The sequence below is a fragment of the Orcinus orca genome, chromosome X (assembly GCF_937001465.1).
Source record: "Orcinus orca chromosome X, mOrcOrc1.1, whole genome shotgun sequence".
NCBI lineage: Eukaryota > Metazoa > Chordata > Mammalia > Artiodactyla > Delphinidae > Orcinus > Orcinus orca.
This window is the reverse complement of record NC_064580.1, coordinates 40775720-40802141: the sequence shown is the minus strand read 5'-3', so window position 1 is coordinate 40802141 and position 26422 is coordinate 40775720. Positions and strand designations below refer to the sequence as shown.

General features: G+C 42.6%; 1 protein-coding gene across 2 annotated transcripts in view; it reads left to right on the top strand.

The window, feature by feature from the left end:
- Window positions 1-26422, top strand: part of DIPK2B (divergent protein kinase domain 2B) — a 75630-nt gene that overhangs the window by 10286 nt on the left and 38922 nt on the right. The window contains exons 1-2 of one of the 2 annotated variants that reach the window (XM_004283394.3): window positions 13967-14388; window positions 22549-22813. In XM_004283394.3, the coding sequence (XP_004283442.1) occupies window positions 14153-14388; window positions 22549-22813 (501 nt within the window). In that variant the 5' untranslated portion in view covers window positions 13967-14152. Of the gene's footprint in view, window positions 1-13966; window positions 14389-22548; window positions 22814-26422 lie in introns of those variants that run through there. The other variant, XM_033412198.2, reaches the window with a different exon arrangement.

Sequence of the window (26422 nt, the reverse complement as noted above, 5' to 3'; positions counted from 1 at the left end):
AGAGATGGCAAGATCCTGTCTCTTTTATTATTATTATTATTATTATTATTATTATTATTATTATTATTTTGGCCGCATGGCATGGCTTGTGGATCTTAGTTCCCTGACCAGGGATTGAACCCGTGCCCTCGGCAGTGAAAGCATGGAGTCCTAACCACTGAAGATCCTGTCTCTTTGATGACGTATTTGAGCTGCTGGAGCCCACTAAATCTCTGGACTTCATACATGAGATAATAGATTTTGTAGTATTTAGACAAATATCAGTAGGAATATTCTGTTATTTGCAGTTACAGATATCCTATCTGATATACCTTCCAAGATTTCAGGAATAAAACCAAAATGTTTGTTTTGAAACTTTGCCACTTGAGAAATTAAATCCTGCATAATTTTTAGCAGATGTCTTAATAATAGGGACTGGTTCAATTAATTACGGCACATATTATACATCCATGAAAAATTCCGCTTTAGGAAAAATAATGACACAGAAAATTATTTCAGTGTATTTTTAAGTTAAAAAGCAAGTATGGGGCTTCCCTGGTGGCGCAGTGGTTGAGAGTCCGTCTGCTGATGCAGGGGACACAGGTTCGTGCCCCGGTCCGGGAAGATCCCCCATGCCATGGAGTGGCTGGGCCCGTGAGCCATGGCTGCTGAGCGTGCGTGTCCGGAGCCTGTGCTCCACAACAGGAGAGACCACAGCAGTGAGAGGCCCGTGTACCACAAAAAAAAAAAAAAAAAAAAAAGCAAGTGTGGTGTAAATGCATTAAAAAAAATTACAGTTCATACCCAGAACCATTAATGTTCACTTTAATTTTTTTTCATCTACCAAGTTTTCTATTAAGAAGATGTACTGCTTTTATTATTTAAAAAATAAAAAGACACAATATTTGAAAAAGTAACATAGGCTCCTTCAAGTGTTCCTTCTCTTTCCTCTCTGTCAGGGGAGGAACCAAATGTCCAGCATCAAAGGACACACTGAGGGGCAGAAAGTGTCCAGAGTTCTGCAGCAGCCTAAGTTTCAAAAGGTCAGCTTCATGAGGTGTTCAGGGCAGAGCTTTCACAGAAGCCATAAAAGATAACCATTTCTTTTGCTACTCAAGGGTTATGGGCAATGTAAGAAGGCGTCCGATAGCCTGATGGACATATCTACATTTGCCTTCCTGCCTGAGCCACTGACCATTGGGATAACAGAAGATGCAAAAAAACTAGTCTCCTGGTTTCAGGAGAGGTGGCAGGGTTTGAGGACCATCTTCTAGGAGCTAAGTTACTGGAGAGGAGGTAGGGTTTTTTCTTCTGGTTTTGTTTGTTTGTTTGGGGTTTTTTTTCGGCAAGATGGAAGAAAAATATCCAAAAGCGAAGCCAGAATAAGAAAGCAGAGAGGAGGGACCTTCAAGACGGTGGAAGAGTAAGACATGGAGATCACCTTCCGCCCCAAAAATACATCAGAAATACATCTACACGTGGAACAACTCCTACAGAACACCTACTGAACGCTGGCAGAAGACCTCAGACCTCCCAAAAGGCAAGAAACCCCCCACGTACCTGGGTAGGGCAAAAGAAAAAAGAATAAACAGAGACAAAAGAATAGGGACGGTACCTGCACCAGTGGGAGGGAGCCGTGAAGGAGGAAATGTTTCCACACACTAGGAAGCCCCTTCGCGGGCGGAGACTGCGCGTGGCGGAGGGGGGAGCTTCGGAGCCGCAGAGGAGAGCGCAGCCACAGGGGTGTGGAGGGCAAAGCGGAGAGATTCCCGCACAGAGGATCGGTGCCGACCAGCACTCACCAGCCCGAGAGGCTTGTCTGCTCACCCGCTGGGGCGGGCGGGGCTGGGAGCTGAGGCTCGGGCTTCTGTCGGAGCCCCGGAAGAGGACTGGGGTTGGCGGCGTGAACACAGCCTGCAGGGGTTAATGCACCACAGCTAGCCAGGAGGGAGTCCGGGGAAAAGTCTGGACCTGCCGAAGAGGCAAGAGACCATTGTTTCCGGGTGCCCGAGGAGAGGGGATTCAAAGCACCACCTAAACGAGCTCCAGAGACGGGCGCGAGCCGCGGCTATCAGCGCAGACCCCAGAGACGGGCAGGAGACGCTAAGGCTGCTGCTGCCTCCACCAAGAAGCCTGTGTGCGAGCACAGGTCACTCTCCACACCTCCCTTCCAGGAGCCTGTGCCGCCCGCCACTGCCAGGTTCCCGGGATCCAGGGACAACTTCCCAGGGAGAAAGCTCGGTGCGCCTCAGGCTGGTGCAACATCACGCCAGCCTCTGCTGCCGCAGGCTCGCCCCGCATCCGTACCCCTCCCTCCCCACGGCCTGAGTGAGCCGGAGCCCCCGAATCAGCGGCTCCTTTAACCCCCGTCCTCTCTGAGCAAAGAACAGACGCTCTCCGGCGACCTACACGCAGAGGCGGGTCCAAATCCAAAGCTGAACCCTGGGAGCTGTGAGAACAAAGAAGAGAAAGGGAAATCTCTCCCAGCAGCCTCAGGAGCAGCGGATTAAATCTCCACAATCAACTTGATGTACCCTGCATCTCTGGAATACCTGAATAGACAACAAATCATCCCAAAATTGAGGCGGTGGACTTTGGGAGCAATGATATATATGTATTTTTCCTTTTTCTCTTTTTGTGAGTGTGTATGTGTATGCTTCTTTTGTGATTTTGTCTGTATAGCTTTGCTTTTACCATTTGTCCCAGGATCCTCTCTGTCCGTTTTTTTTATTTTGTTTTGTTTTGTTTTGGCCAGTTTTCTTTTGAATAGTTTTTAACACTTGTTTTCATTGGTGGATTTGTCTTTTGGGTTGGTTGCTCTCTTCTTTATTTCCTTCTTTTTTTTTCCTTTTCTTATTATTTTTTAATTTTTAATAATTATTTTTTATTTTAATAACTTTATTTTATTTTTTTTCTTTCTTTCTTTGTTCCTCCCTTTTCTTCTGAGCCATGTGGCTGACAGGGTCTTGGTGCTCCAGCCAGGTGTGAAGCCTGTGCCTCTGAGGTGGGAGAGCTGAGATCAGGACATTGGTCCACCAGAGACCTCCCAGCTCCACATAATATCAAACAGTGAAAGCTGTCCCAGAGATCTCCATCTCAATGCTAAGATCCAGCTGCACTCAACAACCAGCAATCTACAGTGCTGGACACCCTATGCCAAACAACTAGCAAGACAGGAACACAACCCCACCCATTAGCAGAGAGGCTGCCTAAAATCATAATAAGGCCACAAATCCCCCCCAAAACACACCACCAGACATGGACCAGTCTACCAGAAAGCCAAGTTCCAGACTTATACACCAGAACACAGGCACTAGTCCCCTCCACCAGGAAACCTACACAACACACTGAACCAACCTTACCACTGGGGACACACACCAAAAACAATGGGAACTACGAGCCTGCAGCCTGAGAAAAGGAGACCGCAAACACAGTAACGTAAGCAAAATGAGAAGACAGAAAAACATACAACAAGTGAAGGAGCAAGGTAAAAACCCACCAGACCAAACAAATGAAGAGGAAATAGGCAGTCTACCTGAAAAAGAATTCAGAGTAATGATAGTAAAGATGATCCAAAATCCTGGAAATAGAATGGAGAAAATACAAGAAATCTTTAACAAGGACCTAGAAGAAATAAACAGCAAACAAACAATGATGAACAACACAATAAATGAAATTAAAAATTCATTAGAAGGAATCAATAGCAGAATAACTGAGGCAGAAGAACGGATAAGTGTCCTAGAAAAAAATATAGTGGAAATAACTACTGCAGAGCAGAATAAAGAAAAAAGAATGAGAACAATTGAGTACAGTCTCAGAGACCTCTGGGACAATATTAAACACGTCAACATTCAAATTATAGGGATCCCAAAAGAAGAAGAGAAAAAGAAAGGGACTGAGAAAATATTTGAAGAGATTATAGTTGGAAAGTTCCCTAATATGGGAAAGGAAATAGTTAATCAAGTCCAGGAAGCGCAGAGAGTCCCATACAGGATAAATCCAAGGAGGAACATGCCAAGAAACATATTAATTAAACAAAATTAAAAACAAAGAAAAAATATTAAAAGCAGCAAGGGAAAAACAACAAATAACATACAAGGGACTCTCCATAAGGTTAACAGCTGATCTTTCAGCAGAAACTCTGCAAGCCAGAAGGGACTGGCAGGACATATTTAAAGTGATGAAAGGGAAAAACCTGCAACCAAGATGACTCTACCCAGCAAGGATCTCATTAAGATTTGACAGAGAAATTAAAACATTTACAGACAAGCAAAAGCTGAGAGAATTCAGCACCACCAATCCAGCTTTACAACAAATGCTAAAGGAACTTCTCTAGTCAGGAAACACAAGAGAAGGAAAAGACATAGAAAAACAAGCCCAAAACAATTAAGAAAATGGTAAAAGGAACATACATATTGGTAATTAATTTATATTTAAATGGATTAAATGCTCCATTCAAAAGACATAGACTGGCTGAATGGATCCAAAAACAAGAGCCGTATATATGCTGTCTACAAGAGACCCACTTCAGACCTAGGGACACATACAGACTGAAAATAAGGGGATGGAAAAAGATATTCCATGCAAATGGAAATCAAAAGAAAGCTGGAGTAGCAATTCTCATACCAGACAAAATAGACTTTAAAACAAAGACTATTACAAGGGACAAAGAAGGACACTACATAATGATCAAGGGATCAATCCAAGAAGAAGATATAAAAATTATAAATATTTATGCACCCAACATAGGAGCGCCTCAATACATAAGGCAAATGCTAACAGCCATAAAAGGAGAAATCGACAGTAACAAAATCATAGTGGGGGACGTAACACCCCAGTTGCACCAATGGACAGATCATCCAAAATGAAAATAAATAAGGAAACACAAGCTGTAAATGATACATTAAACAAGATGGACTTAATTGATATTTATAGGACATTCCATCCAAAAACAATAGAATACTCTTTCTTCTCAAGTGCTCATGGAACATTCTTCAGGATAGATCATATCTTGGGTCACAAATCAAGCCTTGGAAAATTTAAGAAAATTGAAATTGCATCAAGTATCTTTTCCAATGACACCACTATGAGACTAGATATGAATTACAGGAAAAAGTCTGTAAAAAATACAAACACGTGGAAGCTAAACATACACTACTTAATAGCCACGAGATCACTGAAGCAATCAAAGAGGAAATCAAAAAATACCTAGAAACAAATGACAATGAAAACACAACAACCCAAAACCTATGGGAAGCTACAAAAGCAGTTCTAAGAGGGAAGTTTATAGCAATACAATCCTACCTCAAGAAAGAAGAAACATCTCAAATAAACATCCTAACCTTACACCGAAAGCAGTTAGAGAAAGAGGAACAAGAAACCCCCAAAGTTAGAAGAGGAAAGAAATCATAAAATCAGAACAGAAATAAATGAAAAAGAAATGAAGGAAACAATAGCAAAGATCAATAAAACTAAAAGCTGGTTCTTTGAGAAGATAAACAATATTGATAAACCATTAGACAGACTCAGCAAGAAAAAAAGGGAGAAGACTCAAATCAATAGAATTAGAAATGGAAAAGGAGAAGTAGCAACTGACACTGCACAAATACAAAGGATCATGAGAGATTACTACAAGCAACTATATGCCAATAAAATGGACAACCTGGAAGTAATGGACAAATTCTTAGAAAAGCACAACCTTCAGAGACTGAACTAGGAAGAAATAGAAAATATAAACAGAACAATCCCAAGCACTGAAATTGAAACTGTGATTAAAAATCTTCCAACAAACAAAAGCCCAGGACCAGATGGCTTCAAAGGCAAATTCTATGAAATATTAGAGAAGAGCTAATGTCTATCCTTCTCAAACTCTTCCAAAATATAGCAAGGGAGGAACACTCCCAAACTCATTCTATGAGGCCACCATCACCCTCATACCAAAACCACACAAAGATGTCACAAAGAAAGGAAACTACAGGCCAATATCACTGACAAACATAGATGCAAAATCATCAAAAAAAATACTAGTGAACAGAATCCAACAACCCATTAAAAGGATCATACACCATGATCAAGTGGGGTTTACCCCAGGAATGCAAGGATTCTTCAATATACACAAATCAATCAATGTGATACACCATATTAAAAAATTGAAGGAGAAAAACCATATGATCATCTCAATAGATGCAGAAAAAGCTTTCAACAAAATTCAACACCCAATTATGATAAAAACCCTGCAGAAAGTAGGCATAGAGGGAACTTTCCTCAACATATTAAAGGCCATATATGACAAACCCACAGCCAACATAGTCCTCAATAGTGGAAAACTGACACCATTTCCACTAAGATCAGGAGCAAGACAAGGTTGCCAACTCTCACCACTACTATTCAACATAGTTTTGGAAGTTTTATGCACAGCAATCAGAGAAGAAAAAGAAATAAGAGGAATCCAAATTGGAAAAGAAGACGCAAAACTGTCACTGTTTGCAGATGACATGATACTATCCCTAGAGAATCCTAAAGACACTAACAGAAAACTACTAGAACTAATCAATGAATTTGGTAAAATAGCAGGATACAAAATAATGCACAGCAATGTCTTGCATTCCTATACACTAATGATGAAAAATCTGAAAGAGAAATTATCAAAACACTGCCATTTACCATTGCAACAAAAAGAATAAAATACCTAGGAATAAACCTACCTAAGGAGACAAAAGACTTGTATGCAGAAAAGTATAAGACACTGATGAAAGAAATTAAAGATGACACCAACAGATGGAGAAATATACCATGTTCTTGGATTGGAAGAATCAACATTGTGAAAATGACTATACTACCCAAAGCAATCTACAGATTCCCTATCAAACTACCACTGGCATTTTTCACAGAACTAGAAAAAAAAGTTGCACAATTTGTATGGAGACACAAAAGACCCTGAATAGCCAAAGCAATCCTGAGAAAGAAAAACGGAGATGGAGGAATCAGGCTCCCAGACTTCAGACTATACTACAAAGCTACAGTAATCAAGACAGTATGGTACTGGCATAAAAACAGGAATATAGATCTATGGCACAGGATAGAAAGCCCAGCGATAAACCCACACACATATGATCACCTTATTTCTGATAAAGGAGGCAAGAATATACAATGGAGAAAAGAGAGCCTCTTCGATATGTGGTGCTGGGAAATCTGGACTGCTACATGTAAAAAGAATGATATTAGAACACTCCCTAACACCATACACAAAAATAAACTCAAAATGGATTAACGACCTAAATGTAAGTCAGACACTATTAACCTCTTAGAGGAAAACATAGGCAGAACACTCTATGACATACATCACAGCAAGATCTTTTTTGACCCACCTCCTAGAGAAAGGGAAGTAAAAACAAAAATAAACAAATGGGACCTAATGAAACTTCAAAGCTTTTGCACAGCAAAGGAAACCATAAACAAGACGAACAGACAGCCGTCAGAATGGGAGAATATATTTGCAAATGAAGCAACGGACAAAGGATTAATCTCCAAAATTTACAAGCAGCTCATGCAGCTCAATAACAAAAAAACAAACAACCCAATCCAAAAATGGGCAGAAGACCTAAATAGACACTTCTCCAAAGAAGGTATACCGATTGCCAACAAACACATGAAAGGATGCTCGACATGACTAATCATTAGAGAAATGCAAATCAAAGCTACAATGAGGTATCACCTCACACCAGTCAGAATGGGCATCATCAAAAAATCTACAAACAATAAATGCTAGAGAGGGTGTGGAGAAAAGGGAACCCTCTTGCACTGCTGGTGGGAATGTAAATGGATTCAGCCACTATGGAGCACAATATGCAGGTTCCTTAAAAAACTAAAAATAAAGCTACCATACGACTCAGCAATCCCACTACTGGGCATATACCCTGAGAAAACCATAATTCAAAAAGAGTCATGTACCTCAATGTTCTTTGCAGCTCTATTTACAATAGCCAGGACATGGAAGCAACCTAAGTGTCCATCAACAGATGAATGGATAAAGAAGATGTGGCACATATACACAATGGAATATTATTCAGCCACAAAAAGAAATGAAATTGAGTTTTTTGTAGTGAGGTGGATGGATCTAGAGTCTGTCATACAGGGTGAAGTAAGTCAGAAAGTGAAAAACAAATATCGTATGATAACAGATATATGTGGAATCTAAAAAAAAAGAAAAAAATGGTTCTGAAGAACCTAGGGGCAGGACAGGAATAAAGACTCAGACGTAGAGAATGGAGTTGAGGACACAGGGAGGGAAAAGTGTAAGCTGGGACGAAGCGAGAGAGTAGCATGGACATATATACACTACCAAACGTAAGGTAGATAGCTAGTGGGAAGCAGCCGCATAGCACAGGGAGATCAGCTCGGTGCTTTGTGACCACCTAGGGGGGTGGGATAGCGAGGGTGGGAGGGAGGTGCAAAAGGGAGGAGATATGGGGATATAGGTATATATACAGCTGATTCACTTTGTTATATAGCAGAAACTAACACACCATTGTAAAGCAATTATACTCCTAAAGATGTTTAAAAAAAGAAAGAAAGAAAGAAAGCAGAGAAAAATCAAACCCAGCATCACAAGGGTGATGGTGAATAGAGAAAAATAACACAGGGTTATGGAGGAAGAGAAACAGTACCAAGAAGCCCAATGGCTGGCAACCTCTCCTAGGTGAGTCCTGGACATCTGAAGTTGCTGGCACTTCATGACAACATACAGATCTTCACAGGCACCAGCAATTCATGCATTGGTCCCTGATGAGCAGAGCAAAGAGGGCACAGGTTAGTCCCATGTGACTGATTCAGAAGGATGCCATGTTCCTTGGGTATGTTCCCAAAATATGTGGAAAGCCTTCTGAGAACCCAGAGCCACTTCTGCACATCTGGGGATGCAAATTAGACTCCCTGAAACCACCAGTACAAACTCACGCCACATCTCGAGAGGCACTGTGGTAGAGTAGATGGTGCCCTGTGTTATGCTTTCAGAGGAGCTGAGTTCAAGCCTCAGGTCTGGTACGTACTAGCTGTGTGACATTTGTTGTCCATTAAACATCTCTAAACCTCAGTTTCCTCATCTATAATAATAATTATTAGCTTTGCATCCTCCTCCTTCACAAGTTTCTTATAAGAATCTAGGGGAATAATAAATGTGAAAGTGCTTTATAAAACTACAGAAGTCTCCACATTGTAAGGTATTATTAGAGATTTTGAAGTCCTGGTCAGGAAAATTGTAAAGTGAGGAACTAGGGATGGTAAACATGCTAAGGGCAAAATTTTTTAACCATGCTCATCTAAAGAAGAACCACAAAAGAATAGATCTACCCCCTTGAATAAGATGGTGCGGACAGAGAGAAAGCTGAACCTTATCAGGTTGCCACCTTTTACATCAAGGGGAACAATTTTTAAATATTAAAGAGTAGGGTTAATATTTTTTGAGAAAGAATCAAAGCCCAAGAGAGCTGAGGGAATTATGAGATCTCTTCCTTGGGACTTCACGTTAAACAAATTATTTCTCAGCCCCCCTCCAAAAATAAACTTAGACATTTGATCCTAGGACTAATGTCAGGAGAGCATAGAAGAATCATTTTTGTGTCATTTGGGCCCTCCAGGAATCAGACTCTTGAGATGCAGTTAGGAGTGCAAGAGGTTTAGAGATTTGCAGATGCCTGGGGAGAGGAAGCCGTTTGGGGCAGGGAGTACCTAAAACCACGATGCAGATCTGACAAAGCCTCAGCCAACCTAGCAGGGAGCTCTGGACCACAGATTCCTCATTAAAGGAATTCTGATCGGCAGAGATGGCCAGACCTTACTACTTCCACTATGCTCAGTCATTGGCTAGGGGCTGCCCAGGAAGAGTGTGGCCTCAGCTCAAAAGCTGAGCTGGATCCTGAAGGGCTAACAGTTGGGGAGCATCAGCTAACTGCACTCTTCACGGTTGATCCACACCTTCTTTCATGAAAGGAGATAGAGCAGCGCACCTCCACAGCTGCTACAATATTGAATAAGGGAGATGCCAGAAGACCGAAGATGTTCAGGGTTTTTTTTAAGGTGACCTCTAGAAAGTCTAGGCTGGATACTGAGCAAAACTACTGTTTGTGAGCACTTACAACGGGCAGTGGAGATCAGTAAGGGTCAGTAGGGGTTCACCAAGAAAATCCCGTGATAGCTCATCTCACTGTTTTTTACATTACTAGTCTGGCATACTCACGTCAGGAGAACGCTGGTGATATAGTACCAGATTTCAGTAAGATATTTATCAAAATCTAAGGCTATATCCTTATCATCAAGATGGAAATATGAGAACTGGGTAATAGTTTAGGTGGGCACATTCTGATATTCTAAAGCAATCATATCCATGGAGATCAATTAATAAGACCTATGTTAGCAGTTAATGTTTTAAATTCAAAGATCCAAAACCAGGATTTGTATCTTCCTCCAACGCCAGCTCATCTTCCTCATTCTCGGCACCTATCAATGGTATTATATTTTCCTAGACAGCCAGATTTGAAAACTCTGAGTTTCCGTGGATTTTTGCTTCTCCCTTATTCTCTTCATTGACTCAGTTTCCAAGTCATGGAGACCATGCTTCTTATTACCCCTCACATTTATCCCTTTGCTTTCATTCCTACTGCCATGTCCTTGGTCTCGGGCACCATTTCTTCAAACCGACTCCATGTCATGCCCAGTGTCCTTCACACATTAATCCATCCCACATCATTCACATTGACCTTCCCTGCCACTCCAAACCACTGGCCTCCTAGCCAAGGCCCCTTCAGTGGGGTCCTTCATTTATGCCTCACCATTTGCCCATGTGTCCCACCCCTGGGATCAAACAAATCAAAATACTTCTTTTATTGTTTCTCCTCCTGGCAGTCGGCTGCCTTGCAGATTTCTTCAGTGCTGAGCCACAGATTTTTTTTAATCTTCAGTGTTTCTGAAATTAGGAAGCCCCTTATACTCAAAGTCACAAGAAAACTGTCAGCCTCGGAATTAAAGAAGAAGTTATAAAAGGCTCCTTGCTGCCTGTGACTGAGAATTTTGCAAAGTGTAGAAGGGATTAGTTCATCTAATTGTCATTGCAGCTGTATATTAACTTGGATCCCTAATTTTTACTTAAAATGAGGCAGCATATGCTATAAACTTCTCTGGAGGCTTGAGGCAAAAGAGAGAAAAAATCTCTGCCCTGGTGGAGTATACATCATGAAGAATTGTTGCTAGGTTCTGAAAAATCTGTCCCAGGGGCTGGTTGACTCTTAAGGAAGCTCTTTAACTTCTAGTGACAAATAACTCAATTATGGGAAAAAGTGAAACTATGGTTCCAACCAAATAAGTCATGCAAGCAAAACCTGATATATTTTGTGTGGCAGAAAAGCATTTGAAGACAGTAACCTGTGTTTTTTTACCCTTGTATTTTCCTCTTTCTGCCCCTCCCATCCCCTACCAATTCAAGCAGACAGTCCCTTTCTCATTCCGTCAGGGGGAGAATGTGGCAAGTTAGAAAGTAAATATGGCCTCTTGGTGGACCAGGAATGCAAGAGTAAGGGAGTGGCAAACCCCAGAAAGGAAGTGACACTCAAGGTTCATCTAAAGGCGTGGTGGGCGGTCTTGCAGGCTGAAGCATGAGCCCCAAGTAGAGTTTGAAGGGATTAAGAAGCAACTTGGACTAATCATAACAGGCCCCATGGCGGGCAGTGGTACCAAACATCTCCACCCAGTGGCTGAATGTTGAGTAAATCTCACCGAACCACAATGAAATTCCAGAAGAGAAGGGAAGAACTCAAGAAATAACCATGCTAAGACTTCCCACCAATCCAGAATGGAAGGCTCAAAATAAAAATTAGGATGAATTATAAAATGTAAAGGTAGGTCTTCACATCTGAACGTATAGACTGAAAATCTTACCTGCTATACTTGCCATATCACTAAAGGTACCAAAGAGACTAAGAATCATGAGAACATTATGAAAAGCAGCAAGTCCCCTGAAATGAGCAACTCAGTATACGTTCAGACTCTGAATGTGAAAAACACAACCAAAATTTGGTCATGATTCAAAAATGGGAAGTAGCATATATTTAAAGTTATAGGGATAATTTAGAGCACTTTTAAATGGATACTTGATATAGTGTTTCTTATATTTTTCCTCTAAAACGCTGCTATTTAAATTGATGGTAGATCTTACAATTCATGGCATTTTGGAAGTGAGGAAAAAAATCTGGTTTCCATCATTTTCGGGAGTTTCAGCTGTCAAAATCCTACCCGTCAGCAACCAAAGTGTCAAAAATAAGGGATTTGTTAAATAAATTGTATGACATCTATATAATGGAATGCAGTACTTATAAATGGTCTCATGGAAGAATATTTAATGACATGAGAAAAAGTTAACTAAGTTTTAAAAAAAAACCTCTGTGTGTATGTGTGTGTATGTGTGTGTGTGTGTGTGTGATCTACAGGTCTGCCTCCAAGGTGCCTCTCAAGCCCTCCAACCTTTAATGTTGTCCTTCAACCTAATAGCCAAATGACACACCTGAGATCTCATCTCATACAACTCTTATGGGAGGTCTATCAGGTCCTCACATGGGCGACCAATCATTCGAGTTTTCCCAAGATTAAGGGGTTACCTGAGATTCCAGGACTAACACCAACAGCCCTGGGCAAACTGGAACAGTTAGTAACTTTAGTCAGTGCCCTTCCTACAACGTGTTGCTGTACTGTCCATGAGCAACTTGCCTGGGCTCTTAGCTCCCCTGCTGCTGAGATCACCTGCAGGACCTAAATTAAAACCTTGAGGTAACAGTAAGTACAATATATATTTTGTTAAATCACATTGAATCTGGAACACCATTTGCAGCACTTTCCCCAGGGATCTGTACTTAGCCCTGTACCTTTTTTTCAGTATTTCTGTACTTTTTATCAATGCAAAAGACCCCGTTAAGAAGACGAAAGACAAGTTACCACCTGGGAGAAAATATTTGCAAGCCACATAACCAACACAGAACTAGTATCTAGAATACATAAAGAATTCTCACAACTCCACGATAAAAAAAAAAAAAAAAAGCATGACATTTGACTGAGGAGCATATACAGTTAGCTAATAAGCACATGCTTAACCATCAGAGAACTGCCCGTACCCTGCTCTTCCCATCAATCTTTAGCAAAACTCCCCAATTCTCCTGAGGCCATGCCCAGCTTTTTTTTCTTCTCCCAACACAAGCCTGCCTTCCCTGATTTGGTCCTCTCTACATATTCCTAAATTAGCACTGCCATCTGCTCCATGCTATGGACCTTTTCTTGGTGTCATGAGGAAGGCCATCCTGGGGCAGTCATATCCCACCAAGTCAGGCCGGCCACTGAGAAGGGAGGTCAGGCAGTAAAGGAAGAGGGACTTTCAGGCAAGGAGGAGAGGGACAGACACAGCTGGGTGCAGGCAGAAGGATCTTTCTGGTCCTCCCCTTATCATGCCAGAGGCCACCGGGTCCTTTCCCCTCCTTTCTTCTCAGATTGCGTTTGTCTGTTCCCTAAGGAGTAAAAAGGCTTCACCTTTCAAATCAGTATCAAATGTGTCCTTTAATGGCCGGTAAAATGACTTCTAGTTATTTCACAGCCAAATATGGCTGGTTAAGGGACAGGCCAAATTATCTACCGCAGGGGGCCGGGGAGGGGCTGGTGTGCGTGTGTTTGTGTGTGTGTGTGTGATCCATAGGGACAGATACACCCAGAATTAAAACAGTGGAGGGCGGAGACCTTCAAGATCCTTTGACACTCCCAGGTGGAAACCAGGTCGGACATACATCCTGCATGGACCTTTCCTGCCCAGCCAGGATATCCTGTGTTTGTCAAAAAGACTGCACAGGGAGGCCCTGGCCATTGTCCTTCCCGAAATCTGCTAGTCAGCCCCTCCCCAGGCTGCAGCAGCCGCCCCAGGGCAGAGGAAGAGTAACTCTGGAAACGGTGTTATCAGCATCCTCCATGGACTTCCTCACCTCCTCCCCAGCCTCGTTAGCCCCAAGCTCCTTAGCATCCTCAAACAGAAACCTGGGAAGCTGGGATGGGGTCAGCGCCCTGAAGCCAGCCCTCTCTCTTTTGCCAAGACCTGCCTCTGCACAGCCCTAAGTGGGCAGCCAAGGGCTGCAGCTGGAGTCCCGAGCCCATGATGGAGCCGCGGCTGGGGCCTGAAGCTGCAGCCCTCCACCCGGGCTGGCCAGCCCTGCTGCTGTGGGTCTCAGGCCTGAGCTACTCTGTCTCCTCGCCGGCTTCTCCCTCTCCTTCTCTGGTGCCCCGAGTCAGAACCAGCTACAATTTTGGAAGGACTTTCCTCGGTCTTGATAAATGTAATGCCTGCATCGGGACATCTATTTGCAAGAAGTTCTTTAAAGAAGAAATAAGGTCAGAATCTCAATCAGATAACTCTGAGGGGCAAAATTCTGTTCCCTTCATGTGATGATGTCCAGGAGTTTCTTGAAATCAAGTCAGGATGTAATTTATGAATTTATGGGTGGGAGCTGAAGCAAAGCCATTTAATCATAGTGGGAATGAGTTAAAGTTGGGATGGGAAGGGGGTAAGGTGTGAAGCCAAATTCCAGTTCTAAATGTTAAATCCAAAGTTTCCTTTGGAAATGGGAGCTTAAAGTTTTAAAGTTTTCTATGAATGGCGTAGCCTGGGACTATTGAGTTTACCAAGTTCATTTCTCTTAGTGGGAAGGAAATAAAATTTGTAGACAGCTTACTATGTGACAGACAATTTAAAGCTGTTTTTATTTTCTCCTCACAACAATCCTGGCAGTTAGTGTTTTGCACTCATGATTCAGATAGTGAACTGAGACCTAGCAAGGTTCAGTGACTTGCCCAAGGTCACCACCTCATAAGTGGCAGATCTGGAATTCAAACCGAGGCAGTTTGCTCCAAAGTTTCTGAACAAGTTTTCTGCTGTGAGATGTTGCCTTGATCAGAGGAAAACCTAAGTTTAGTAAATCTCAATGCACCTGGCTCTCACCAAAGAATAGTACCACACTCTGGAATTCAGGCCTGCCAACACACAGTCAATGTGTTGGCCTTTACTTGGCCTTTACTATGGCCAAGACCCAGCACGTGCTGTAATGGCATTGCTATAACTCTGGTCATTGCCCTCCGGGATATCAGGGAAGGGGAACGGTGTTACAAATAACAATAAGGCTTGATCTGATGCAGGCCAGAAGTGAAGTGTAAAGGACCTCGGGGAGGTCCAGGGAGAGGATATTAATTCCAAATGGGGACTGGAGAAAGGCTTCTCCAGGGGAAGGTGTTCTGAGCAAGACCTTGAAGGATGAGCTGAAATTTAGTGGGAGGAGAGGGGCTTAAGTTAGAAGGATCAGCTTGAGCAAAGGCCCAGCGGTGTGGGAAGAGGTGAGAAGTCTTAGTGGCTGGAGCATGGGGCACATGTGGAGGCATGGCAGCAGGAGGAGGTTGGAAGGGTCAGATGGGGCCAGGGGCCTTGAATGCCATACCAAGGATTTGGGACTTAACCTGTGAGCCAGTGGTCTCCAGCCTTTTCAATAGACCCTTTGTAATAGGCCTCTTCTCTTGTGCCTTCCCCCAAGGCCCTGCCTCTGGCTTGTAAGATTTGATGACTAAGCAGAAGGCATTCATTTACGATAATTTTATTTCCAATCTGTATTAACCAAAGACATATTTGAGTATTCTACTAAGTTACTAAACAGAAATAACAAATAGAAAATACCAACAAAAAGAACTTCTTTTGTGAGATGGTAGATGTTATAGGGAGTGGATGTGAACTTTTCCTATTAGGCCATTTTTAAAAAATTTTTATTGGAGTATAGTTGATTTACAATGTTGTGTTAGTTTCAGGTGTACAGCAAAGTGAATCAGTTATACATATATATATATCCACTCTTTTTTAGATTCTTTTCCCATATAGGTCATTACAGAGTATTGAGTTCCCTGTGCTATACAATAGGTCCTTATTAGTTATCTATTTTATATATAGTAGTGTGTACATGTCCTATTAGACCATGTTTTAAGGCATTTTGAATGTTAAAAAGTTGAAAGACCTCCAACTGAGGAAGCTGTACTGCAGGCAATGGTGAGGATGTTAAGTAGGGTGGGGACAAGATGAGGCCTGTATTTTGGAAAGATCTTCTGGAAAGCAGTGTGCAGAACAGCCTGGTGATGCTGGCAGGGGCTGTCAGACCAGTTCTCCTAGTCCAAGAGAAAGATCATTGGGAACAAAGCAGGGCAGGAAGGATGCAAGTCAGTTCAGCTAGAGAATCATTTCGTTGATCAACTCGATGTGACAGGAAATGAAGATGTTGGAAATGAACTCAAGATTTCCCACCTAAGAAATGGGATGGAGAGGACCAAAAACACAGGGGAAGTGGCACTGATTCCTTGGAGAAAGAAGGCAGTAAGAATATGGACATATTTTAAGATAAGAGGGAGGGAAATTAAGGGATTCAACTGAGGAAGAGCTCCAGATTCATATCCTCCTCCAGATAAGTAAACAAGAGTGTATGAATATTACAGTCGGCTCTTCAAGTGGAAAGAAATGAGGTTTTTCTCAACAGTCAGGTAATGACCATATTCAGGAAGCATTTCCCCAAACAGGTTTGTGTTCCAGTTGAGTTCAGGATATTACTTCAGCTCCCTCAGAATTCATTTTCCACGTGCGCCCGCCTGAAAGGGAAGTGTGCAGATCCAAGCAGGGAAACACCAGGCGGGGCAGGTTGAGGTTTGGAATGCTTCACGTTGAGAAATCACATCCTCAGCGCAAGGAAGCAGCGAGAGGTAGTAAGTGGCTCTGGGAACGTGGACTTGTTATAGCCTTTTCTCTACATTGTAAATAGTATTTTCCTTATTTTAAAAGTGATATCTCTTTATTTTAGAATTTTCAGGAAATATTGATTAAAGAAAGCACAAAATAAAAATCACAGACAATTCCTCAAAATGTTTAGTTAACATTTTGGTATATGATCCTTACCACCTTTTTTCTAAGTATGGATTAAAATTTTTTCAACAAAAATGTGATCATATTATGCATACTCTTTTGGAAACTTTTATTTAACCATGTATCGGAACACTTTTCCACATTAACTATTCTTCTCCACAATTTGATTTTTAGTGGTTTCATGGTATTCGATTGCATCAAACAACCATAATTTATTTAACTAATCAACTATTGTGGGGTAACAAGGGTTTTTTTTTTCACTTTTCATTATTATAAACAGTGCTATGTTGAAGATCCCTGTGGCTAGACTTTTATGCACATCAGTGATTAATTCCTGTAACAAATTCCTAAAGGTGAAATTTCTGGGTCAAAAAATACAGTGAACTTTTAGGATTATGAGATATATATATATATATCTGATATATATATCTGATATATATATATGATATATATATATATGAGATATATATATATATCTCCAAGTATATTGGAGATATATATATATCTCCAAATGGAGACTTCTACCTATAGAGTTTACTTTTTGCATACTCAGAAGTGTTTACTATTACTATTATTTTTATTATGGATTTCTTCTCAGTTGAGCCCTTTTTGCAGGCTTCTTGCCCATTTGTATTTCTTCTTTGCTAAATTGTCTACAAGTTCACATCCTTTGCCTCTCTTTCCAATGGTGTGTTTGCTCATCGTTTTTGTTCATCTCCAAACATTTCTCCACTTTTAAAACTGGTCATAATGCTACCTTAGGAGAAAGCCCATCCAAAACTTTCAGAGGTTAGGCTGAAATGCTATAGCCAGGCAAGCATTAGAACTCCAGTCCTGGTCCTCAATAAGGATTGGACAATGCTTGTTGTTCAGCAACAAACAGAGGGTGAGCTCCCCGGACTGGCTGGGTAGGCTGAAGACACATGACTGGTGGAAGGATGTCACCTTTCCTTCTTTCCCTATCTTTTCTTTGGCAAGAATGGTAATCATGAATCTGATGCTTCCCATACACAACCAATGATCTTTGACCATTAGAATGTTTTCAGTACCAGTTTTCCATGCATTACATGTTGACTTTCAAATCATGAATGAATAAGTTAAGGGAAGCTAGAAAAATGAGTCAACCTGATTTACATATTCTTCCTACTGAATATATCCTTATATATAAAATTCTAAGTGACCACCCCAACTGGCAAGTTCTACCAGGATCTGATTGATCAGTATTTGCGTATGTGCGAGTAACAGGTAAGGTGAAAGTGTGGGGTATGGGGTACTTAATGGCAGTATTTCTGATCAGAATCACTCCTAAGGATTCCTCGGCTCTTACGAGGATGGACGTCTTACCTTGCCTTCCTTACTGTACCCAAATGGCCTTACATCCTCACCCCCCATTCCCAAAGTCTTCAAGAATGTTTAAATACTTCTGAGTGGTGGATGACTCACAGCAAAATAAGTAAATCATTAAGCTTTTTTTTTGCCTTCCCTTCTCCCTTGCCCTTGTCTTTCTCCTTCACCTCAGAAGGTGATAGTAATTACTGCTTTAATTCACTTCCTCAAATGAATTCAGAGATCTTGAGAGCTTCAGGGCCCCAGAGCTTATGGCAAAAATATCCATCTACACATTCAATCCTCCATACATGCACCCATCCATCCATCCATTCACCCATTCATCCAAGCATCCCTCTAGGCATCCTTCCACCCAACCTTCACTCTGTGCATCCCATTCATCCATCCCTCCATGTATTCCTCTACTCACTTAACCATCTGTTCATTCAAATACCCATCCAACCATCCATCCATCCAACTAAAATCATTGGGTACTAACTTGGAACCAAGCACTCTGCTAGGCACTTAGTTACAAAGTTGAAGGAGGCCCAGTCCTGGCCCTGAAGGAAGACAGAGACATGAACCAATGATTAAAGCAGAGTATGAGGACTATACAAAATGTCCTACACAGGATGTCATGGGAGCATGTGGGAGGGAACCTATCTCAGACTGGGGGGATGAGGGAGTGAGAATCAGAAGAGATGATACCTGTCTGGGGTTTAATGTGTCGGGTAGGGATTATCCAGGGAGGAAAGAGAAAGTGTCTCAGATAAAGGGATCAGCATATAACACGATGAGTGGAGGCTCAGAGGCCCAAAACAATACAGCTTAGCCAAGGATGGTCAGTGGTTTGGTGAGACCAACGCAAGCTTGTGAGGGGAGCAGCAGGAGATGGGCTTAGGAAGAGCCTTGTGAAGTATGAACTGTATTCTGAGAGCTTTGGAAAGATGCTGGATGTTTTAAGTGTCCTGAGGGGTAGAGAAGAGGGAAGAGAGGCACGAAATATTTAGGGAGGCGTGGCTACAAACTTAGTGTTTGACGGGATGCAAACACAAGAAATATACATTCTCATTCCAATGTTATCACTCTCCCCTACACCCCCAGCCTGCTCTCCATGTTGAGGAGCTTGCAGGGATGGGACCACATGACATTTATTCTTCCTTCCAGCTCTGGGAAACTATGATCTTGCTTGTCCATCTTTTAACCCAGTGAGGAACTCAGCCAGGGTCACTACAAACATGCCCATGATGTCAGTTCAGAAGGAAGATTAGAACTCTGCCTCTATTTTGTGGTTTTCCAAATTCTAGGATTTTAACATTTTAGTGAATAAACAGCAGGGCCCATTTTCTCACTGACATTCTTCAGTTTAATAAAGTAGGTAATCAAAGTTGTAAGAATATTCATTTGTTTCCCATTCAGCATCCTAAAGTTATTACCATTTGGAAAGGGGGAGAAGTGTGTCCTGTAAACCTGTTTATTTGTCCTCAGTTGGTCCTCATGGGACACCTCAAGCCATGGCTGGACATGCACCGGGATCCATTACAGTCACCTGCCAAGTCAGTGCTGTCCTTTCAGTAGAGCCTCCTCAGAAGGTGGGGACAGAAAAAGAAGACAATGAGGTTATCCCACAGGGTAGGGCATCCATCTCCATGCCATCCCCACAAACTGGGAGACAGAGACCCCTGAGATCTGTCCTCCCCTGCCACTAATTTTCTATGATTATTCAGACAAGTCATCTTCAATTTTCTCATCCTCAAACTATAATGGACAAAGTGAGAGAGTGGCATGGACATATATACACTACCAAGTGTAAAATAGATAGCTAGTGGGAAGCAGCCTCATAGCACAGGGAGATCAGCTCGGTGCTTTGTGACCACCTAGAGGGGTGGGATAGGGAGGGTGGGAGGGAGGGAGACGCAAGAGGGAAGAGATATGGGAACATATGTATAGCTGATTCACTTTGTTATAAAGCAGAAACTAACACACCATTGCAAAGCAATTATACTCCAATAAAGATGTTTAAAAAAATAGATAACCAACAAAGACCTACTGTATAGCGCAGAGAACTAATAACCTATAAGGAAAAAGAATCTGGAAAAGAATTAAATATATATATATATACACATATATATATACACATATATATATGTATATGTATATATATACATATATGTATATGTGTATATATATGTATATATGTATATGTGTATATATATATATATATATATATAATGGAAGGGGGACAGGGACAAAATCATCTTTAAGGACCCTGCTAGCTATAACTCCTAATAATGTTACCCGTCTGTTACCAAGCACAAATTCATAAAATAGATGATAGAGGACTAAGTAGCAGCAAAGTGGTTTAGAGTACAAGCTCTGGAGCCCTGAAGGTTACTTCCTCCAGTTCCTGGCTGTGTGACTTGTAGCAAATCACTGAACTTCTCTGTGCCTCAGTTTCCTCATCTGCATGGTAATAGCAGTGCTGACCTCATAGGTTTGTTGAAAGGTTTAACTGACTTAATGCACATACAGAGTTCAGCAAAGTGACTGCTAAAGTGATTCATAAATGTGTATTGCTGTTATTGTTATCAAAGAGAGCCACCTAGTTATAAATCCTTAGTCACAGGCCCTTGGGGAGGGGTGGTTTGAACCCCCATGAACAAGAGTAGCTACAGGAAACAGGCCTGCCTCGGAGGCCTAGGCCCTTCCTTATTCTCCCAGTGGGGAGGATCATTTCCCATGGTTGTCCTAAAAATTCCAATAGAGTTGATTCCTTGCAAGTTTTCGGTGTCTGGTCTTTCTAAACAGATCTGTGGCAATGTCCTTGAATGGAATTATTTGTGCCTACTTCCACTGCAGTTTGAATGGTCCTGCATTGCAGAAGGTACTTACTGACAGTTTCTTAGAGCACCTTCTTTGAAAAGCTTTCAGTCTAAGAGTCTTAGTTACCCTAAGAGGGTAACTGTATCATATAAGTGAGAAAACAATACAATGTAGGGTTTGGAGCTAGTTCCTCCAAAACTCATTATCATGAGGTCGCCCAGTAATGCCCAATAATAAGAATTTAAAGATTCTTATTGAAATTAAATTAAAAGCAACAAGGTCCTACTGTATAGCACAGGGAACTATATTCAATATCCTGTGATGAACCATAATAGAAAAGAATATGGAAAAGAATGTATATACACGTATAACTGAATCACTTTGCTGTACAACAGAAATTAACACAACATTGTAAATCAACTATACTACAATAAAATAAATTAAAAAAATAAATTAAATGTATCACATATAAGCCTAATTTTCATTTGCAGTATAACCCTCAATTATTATTAATAATGAAGAGACACATTTTCTTAGTACTTTTTCATACATTAATCAGAAGGAGATTGAACATTCTTCCCTGATGGAACTGTCGGCACACAGATGGAGGAATGACTGGAGAAAAGGGTCAAGGTGGTGCCTAGAAAATCAGCAAATGGTAATAGGCCAGTGCCTCTCCCCTGGGGAGGATTCCATTGTGTGGAATCACACACCTCCTGGATCCCACATAGCTTTGAATTTGGTGACCCTTTAGCAGCCACTGTTCCCTGACACTTGGTTGGTACTGATAACTTATCTGTGGACTGAAAGCAAAATTGATGGGGCTTTTTGGGGTTGGATATGAAGAGGCAGTGCCCTCCCCAGTTCAGGACCAGAAGCCTCTTCAAGAACTGTGGTTTCAAGACCCAGCCGTTGTTCACAGAGTGGGCCTTTGCTAGAACCAGTGCAGCGAAGCAGAAAGATCATGGGTTTTTCTAACAGGCAGCCCTGAGTTTGCATCCCTGCTTAGCAACATATTATCTGAACTTGCAAGGCACTTAAGCTCCGCAAGCCTCAGTTTCCACATCTGTAAAGTGGGGATGGGTTATTAGGAGAATCAAAGGTACCAGCATATGTAAAGTTGCTGCCTTCATGTGGAGTAGAAGTTCAGAAAGCCATGGCTAGCCCTTCTGTGCCATTTGGATGAAAAAGATAAAAGTTTGGTTTCGGTATGCAGATCCCTCACCTTTTCTGACAACACATATACACTTCCCTAAGTTTGAGGAAACACAAATAGTCCTCTCACAGGAGAGCTTGGAGCTTCCCAGTCTAAGGAGAAGAAATGGATCAGAGCAGATGTTCTCCCCCATCTCCCTGTCCCCGGGCTCTGCTGGCTCTGGCAGTGTGGCTCGTCCCTGCTTAGTCCCTGCTCCCTCTCTCCAGCTCCCAGGCTGATCCCCAAAGGGCTATTCTTCCAGGTTTGACAACTGGCTGGCCTCACGCCTTGGACTGATTCCCGACGACTTGCCTTCTTACCCTGTAAATTACTCGGATGATTTCAAAACCTGGCGCCCCGTGGAGATCTCAAGGCTGGTCAGCAAACACCAAAACGAGATCTCGGACAGGAGAATCTGTGCCTCCGCAGCTGCCCCAAAGACCTGCAGCATTGAGCGCGTTCTGCGGAAAACAGGGAGGTTCCAGAAATGGCTGCAGGCCAAGCGCCTCACACCGGACCTGGTGCAGGTGAGAGTACTGGCCCTGGGGGTGGGGAGAGGGTGCAGAATCCATTCCCAGCTCACATCTCAGTCTGGGCAAAAGGAATTGTAGTCTGTCTAAAGTGGGACAAAACAATGTCATGTAACAGCATGGCTTGTGACAAGACAGGAACTAAACAGGTTTAGTTATAGGGACCCTTCCCATTGTCATTCTCCATTCTCTCTGATATGACTCTCAGCGACTCTTTGGAAAACAGTTCCCAGCTCCCACCTCTGGTCTGAAGGACGGATGACCCTCACCAGCCTTCCCCCCACCCCACCACAATGTTTGCCAACCCCTAAACGGTGACCGTTCTTAGAAGCTCCCATATGCATCCCGTTTCATGATCCAGAGACCCCACTTTGAAAATCAGCTTCCTCTTTGATCTCCCACCATGAAGAAGAACCAAACCTGAGTCACTGCAAAAGCAGACTCTGATAACACAGCTCCCTCCTCACATCTGAGAGCTCCTACCCACTCCCACGAGTAGGCTGCCTTCAGAACTTCAGCACGTTGCCAGTGCCATCTTATCCTGCATTTGTCCCCTCCTGCACTATCGCCACTGGTATCGTGTTTTTCATCCGGACCAGCACAGTCATGTAACTCCACACACATCCAGCTGGCCCCTTGGGGCAGAAGATGCTGCCTCAAAGGATTGAGGAGCCGCTCACCTTCAGCAAAGATGAGAGAGGAGAGGCTCACCTCAGTCTCCCTGTCATGATGAGGCTGGAGGATTTAGCATCCCTCAGGGGCATGCCAAGTCTGTTTCTTGGACTCTCCAGGCCATTAGCCCCTTCATATGGGCACATAAGGCTGCCTGGGTAACTTCTGAGCACTAACAGACCTTCCTTTTGGTCTCTTTGAGATGAGCAACCCAGAACAAAGCAGAATCACTGGTCCCTGCATATCTCGACCACGTGGCAAGACCATGTGGCTTTACTCTAAAGTCGTGTGGAAACTGCCTTGAAATCAAGAGGCATCGAGCTGCTGGTGACATGGCCATCATCTGATATTGAGCTTTCCAATGTGGTCCTTTTGTACTCTGCACTTTATGAATCTCACTGGCATGGAGTGGGGAGAAAATAAGCCAGAGGAAGTCAAACTATTGCCAGGTTGGGGAGGTGGTGGCAGGACCCAACCTAAGGGTCTTGGAGTTGGTGTGGGAAACTGGAAGTGGAGGCTCAGGTGGGAAGAACCTTATGGGAGCTTCTCAACACTGGGCAGAACCAGAAGACAGAGGACAGATATCAAAGCCCACACCATGGTACACACCCTAGGTGCAATGCCCCTGTGCCTCTCTTTCTGCAGACAGAGCCTCCATGCACTGGCCTGGGTACCCACCATCTGCCATTCTCAGGCTGACCACAGCTAATACTGAGGCATGGGAAGGACTAATATGAGACCTCCTCTGCTTTGCCTCAAATACGTGCTCAGGAGCAAATAGAAGGCCCCAGGAAGAGCAAAACAAGATATACAAGGGTTTGTTTCAGAACCCCTTGAAAATCCCATCACTTCTTCCTGCCCCCATTGCTGTCTGGTCCCACGCTGACAGGCACATTTCCCCCAAGGCACCGGCCCTGGATACCTCCACCTGGGACCTAGCAAATGTACCAAAGGACAGAACATCCTGGTGCACAAGATACACTTGAGATTCCACAGAAAGTGGCTAAACTGGCCTTGGGCTTTGAACTAAGGAAGACTCCCTCTTTCCTTCATTTTCTAGACACTTCCATAATACAGTGGGGATTATCCCAGGAGGCCTAGGAAGTCCAAAGCAACCTGCCCAGTACATTTAATGCCATCTACCTTGATGAGTATAGACATTGTGGTAGGGGCAAAGGATCCCTGGGGTCTGGAAACTGTGGTTGAGTCCTGACTCTGCCACTAACAGCTGTGGCAGAACATGAAGGAGCTCAGAGACCCAGGAAGAGCAGAGAGCTTCTGGTTCCTGTTCATCCATGTGACAAAGATGAATCAGACACAAGCTCTGCCCCCCAGGATCATGTGGCCCAATGGTGAGGACAGACAAGAACACAAACCACCACAAAGTGCTGTAGTGGATGTTATGATAACAGCCTATATGGGGACAAAGGACAGACTATTGACTTGGATCCTTCACTCACTGACCAGTTGACATTGCATTTAAGTCTAGGACTTCCCCACTCTGCCCTGACATTCGTCCTCCAAAACTGTGCTGGGGGGAGGTGTCTGGATCATCTCAAAGGCCCTCCCAGTTCTGACATTCTTTGATTTCACATGACTCTACTTCACTTAGTTAAGAAATCCTAATTGCATGCCTACTATCACCAGACACTGTGCTGGGTGCCTTGATTCCCTGTTTCTCAAAAGGCAGCAAATAGTGCCTGCTTTACCAGATTCATTCATACTAGTGAGCTTATAGATATGAAGATGTTTTAGAAAAAGTCCATCACCATAGATACGTATGGCAGTGTTGTTGTAATAAGTGGGTCCCTTTCTTCAATTTCTTGTGCTAAAACTTGCTCTACCAATTTTGTCATCGTGCATTAACACACAGCTAAACAAGCTTTCCTTCTTTCCTTTTCTTTTTTTAACATCTTTATTAGAGTATAATTGCTTTACAATGTTGTGTTAGTTTCTGCTGTATAACAAAGTGAATCTGCTATATGTATACATATATCCCCATATCCCCTCCCACTTGCGTCTCCCTCCCACCCTTCCTATCCCACCCTTCTAGGTGGTCACAAAGCACCGAGCTGATCTCCCTGTGCTATGCAGTTGCTTCCCACTAGCTATCTATTTTACATTTGGTAGCGTATATATGCCCACGCCACTCTCTCACTTTGTCCCGGCTTACCCGTCCCCCTCCCCGTATCCTCAAGTCCATTCTCTATGTCTACCTCTTTAATCCTGTCCTGCCCCTAGATTCTTCAAAACCTTTTTTTTTTTTAGATTCCATATATATGTGTTAGCATATGGTATTTGTTTTCCTCTTTCTGACTTACTTCACTCTGTATGACAGTCTCTAGGTTCATCCACCTCACTACAAATAACTCAATTTCGTTTCTTTTTATGGCTGAGTAATATTCCATTGTATGTATGTGCCACATCTTCTTTATCCTTTCATCTGTCGATGGACACTTAGGTTGCTTCCATGTCCTGGCGATTGTAAATAGAGCTGCAATGAACATTGTGGTACATGACTCTTTGAATTATGGTTTTCTCAGGGTATATGCCCAGTAGTGGGATTGCTGGGTCAAATGGTAGTTCTATTTTTAGATTTTTAAGGAACCTCCATACTGTTCTCCATAGTGGCTGTACCAATTTATATTCCCACCAACAGTGCAAGAGGGTCCCCCTTTCTCCACACCCTCTCCAACATTTACTGTTTGTAGATTTTTTGATGATGACCATTCTGACTGGTGTAAGGTGATACCACATTGTGGTTTTGATTTGCATTTCTCTAATTATTAGTGATGTTGAGCATCCCTTCATGTGTTTGTTGGCAATCTGTATATTTTCTTTGGAGAAATGTTTGTTTAGGTCTTCTGCCCATTTTTCAATTGGGTTGTTTGTTTTTTTGATATTGAGCTGCATGACCTACTTGTATATTTGGAG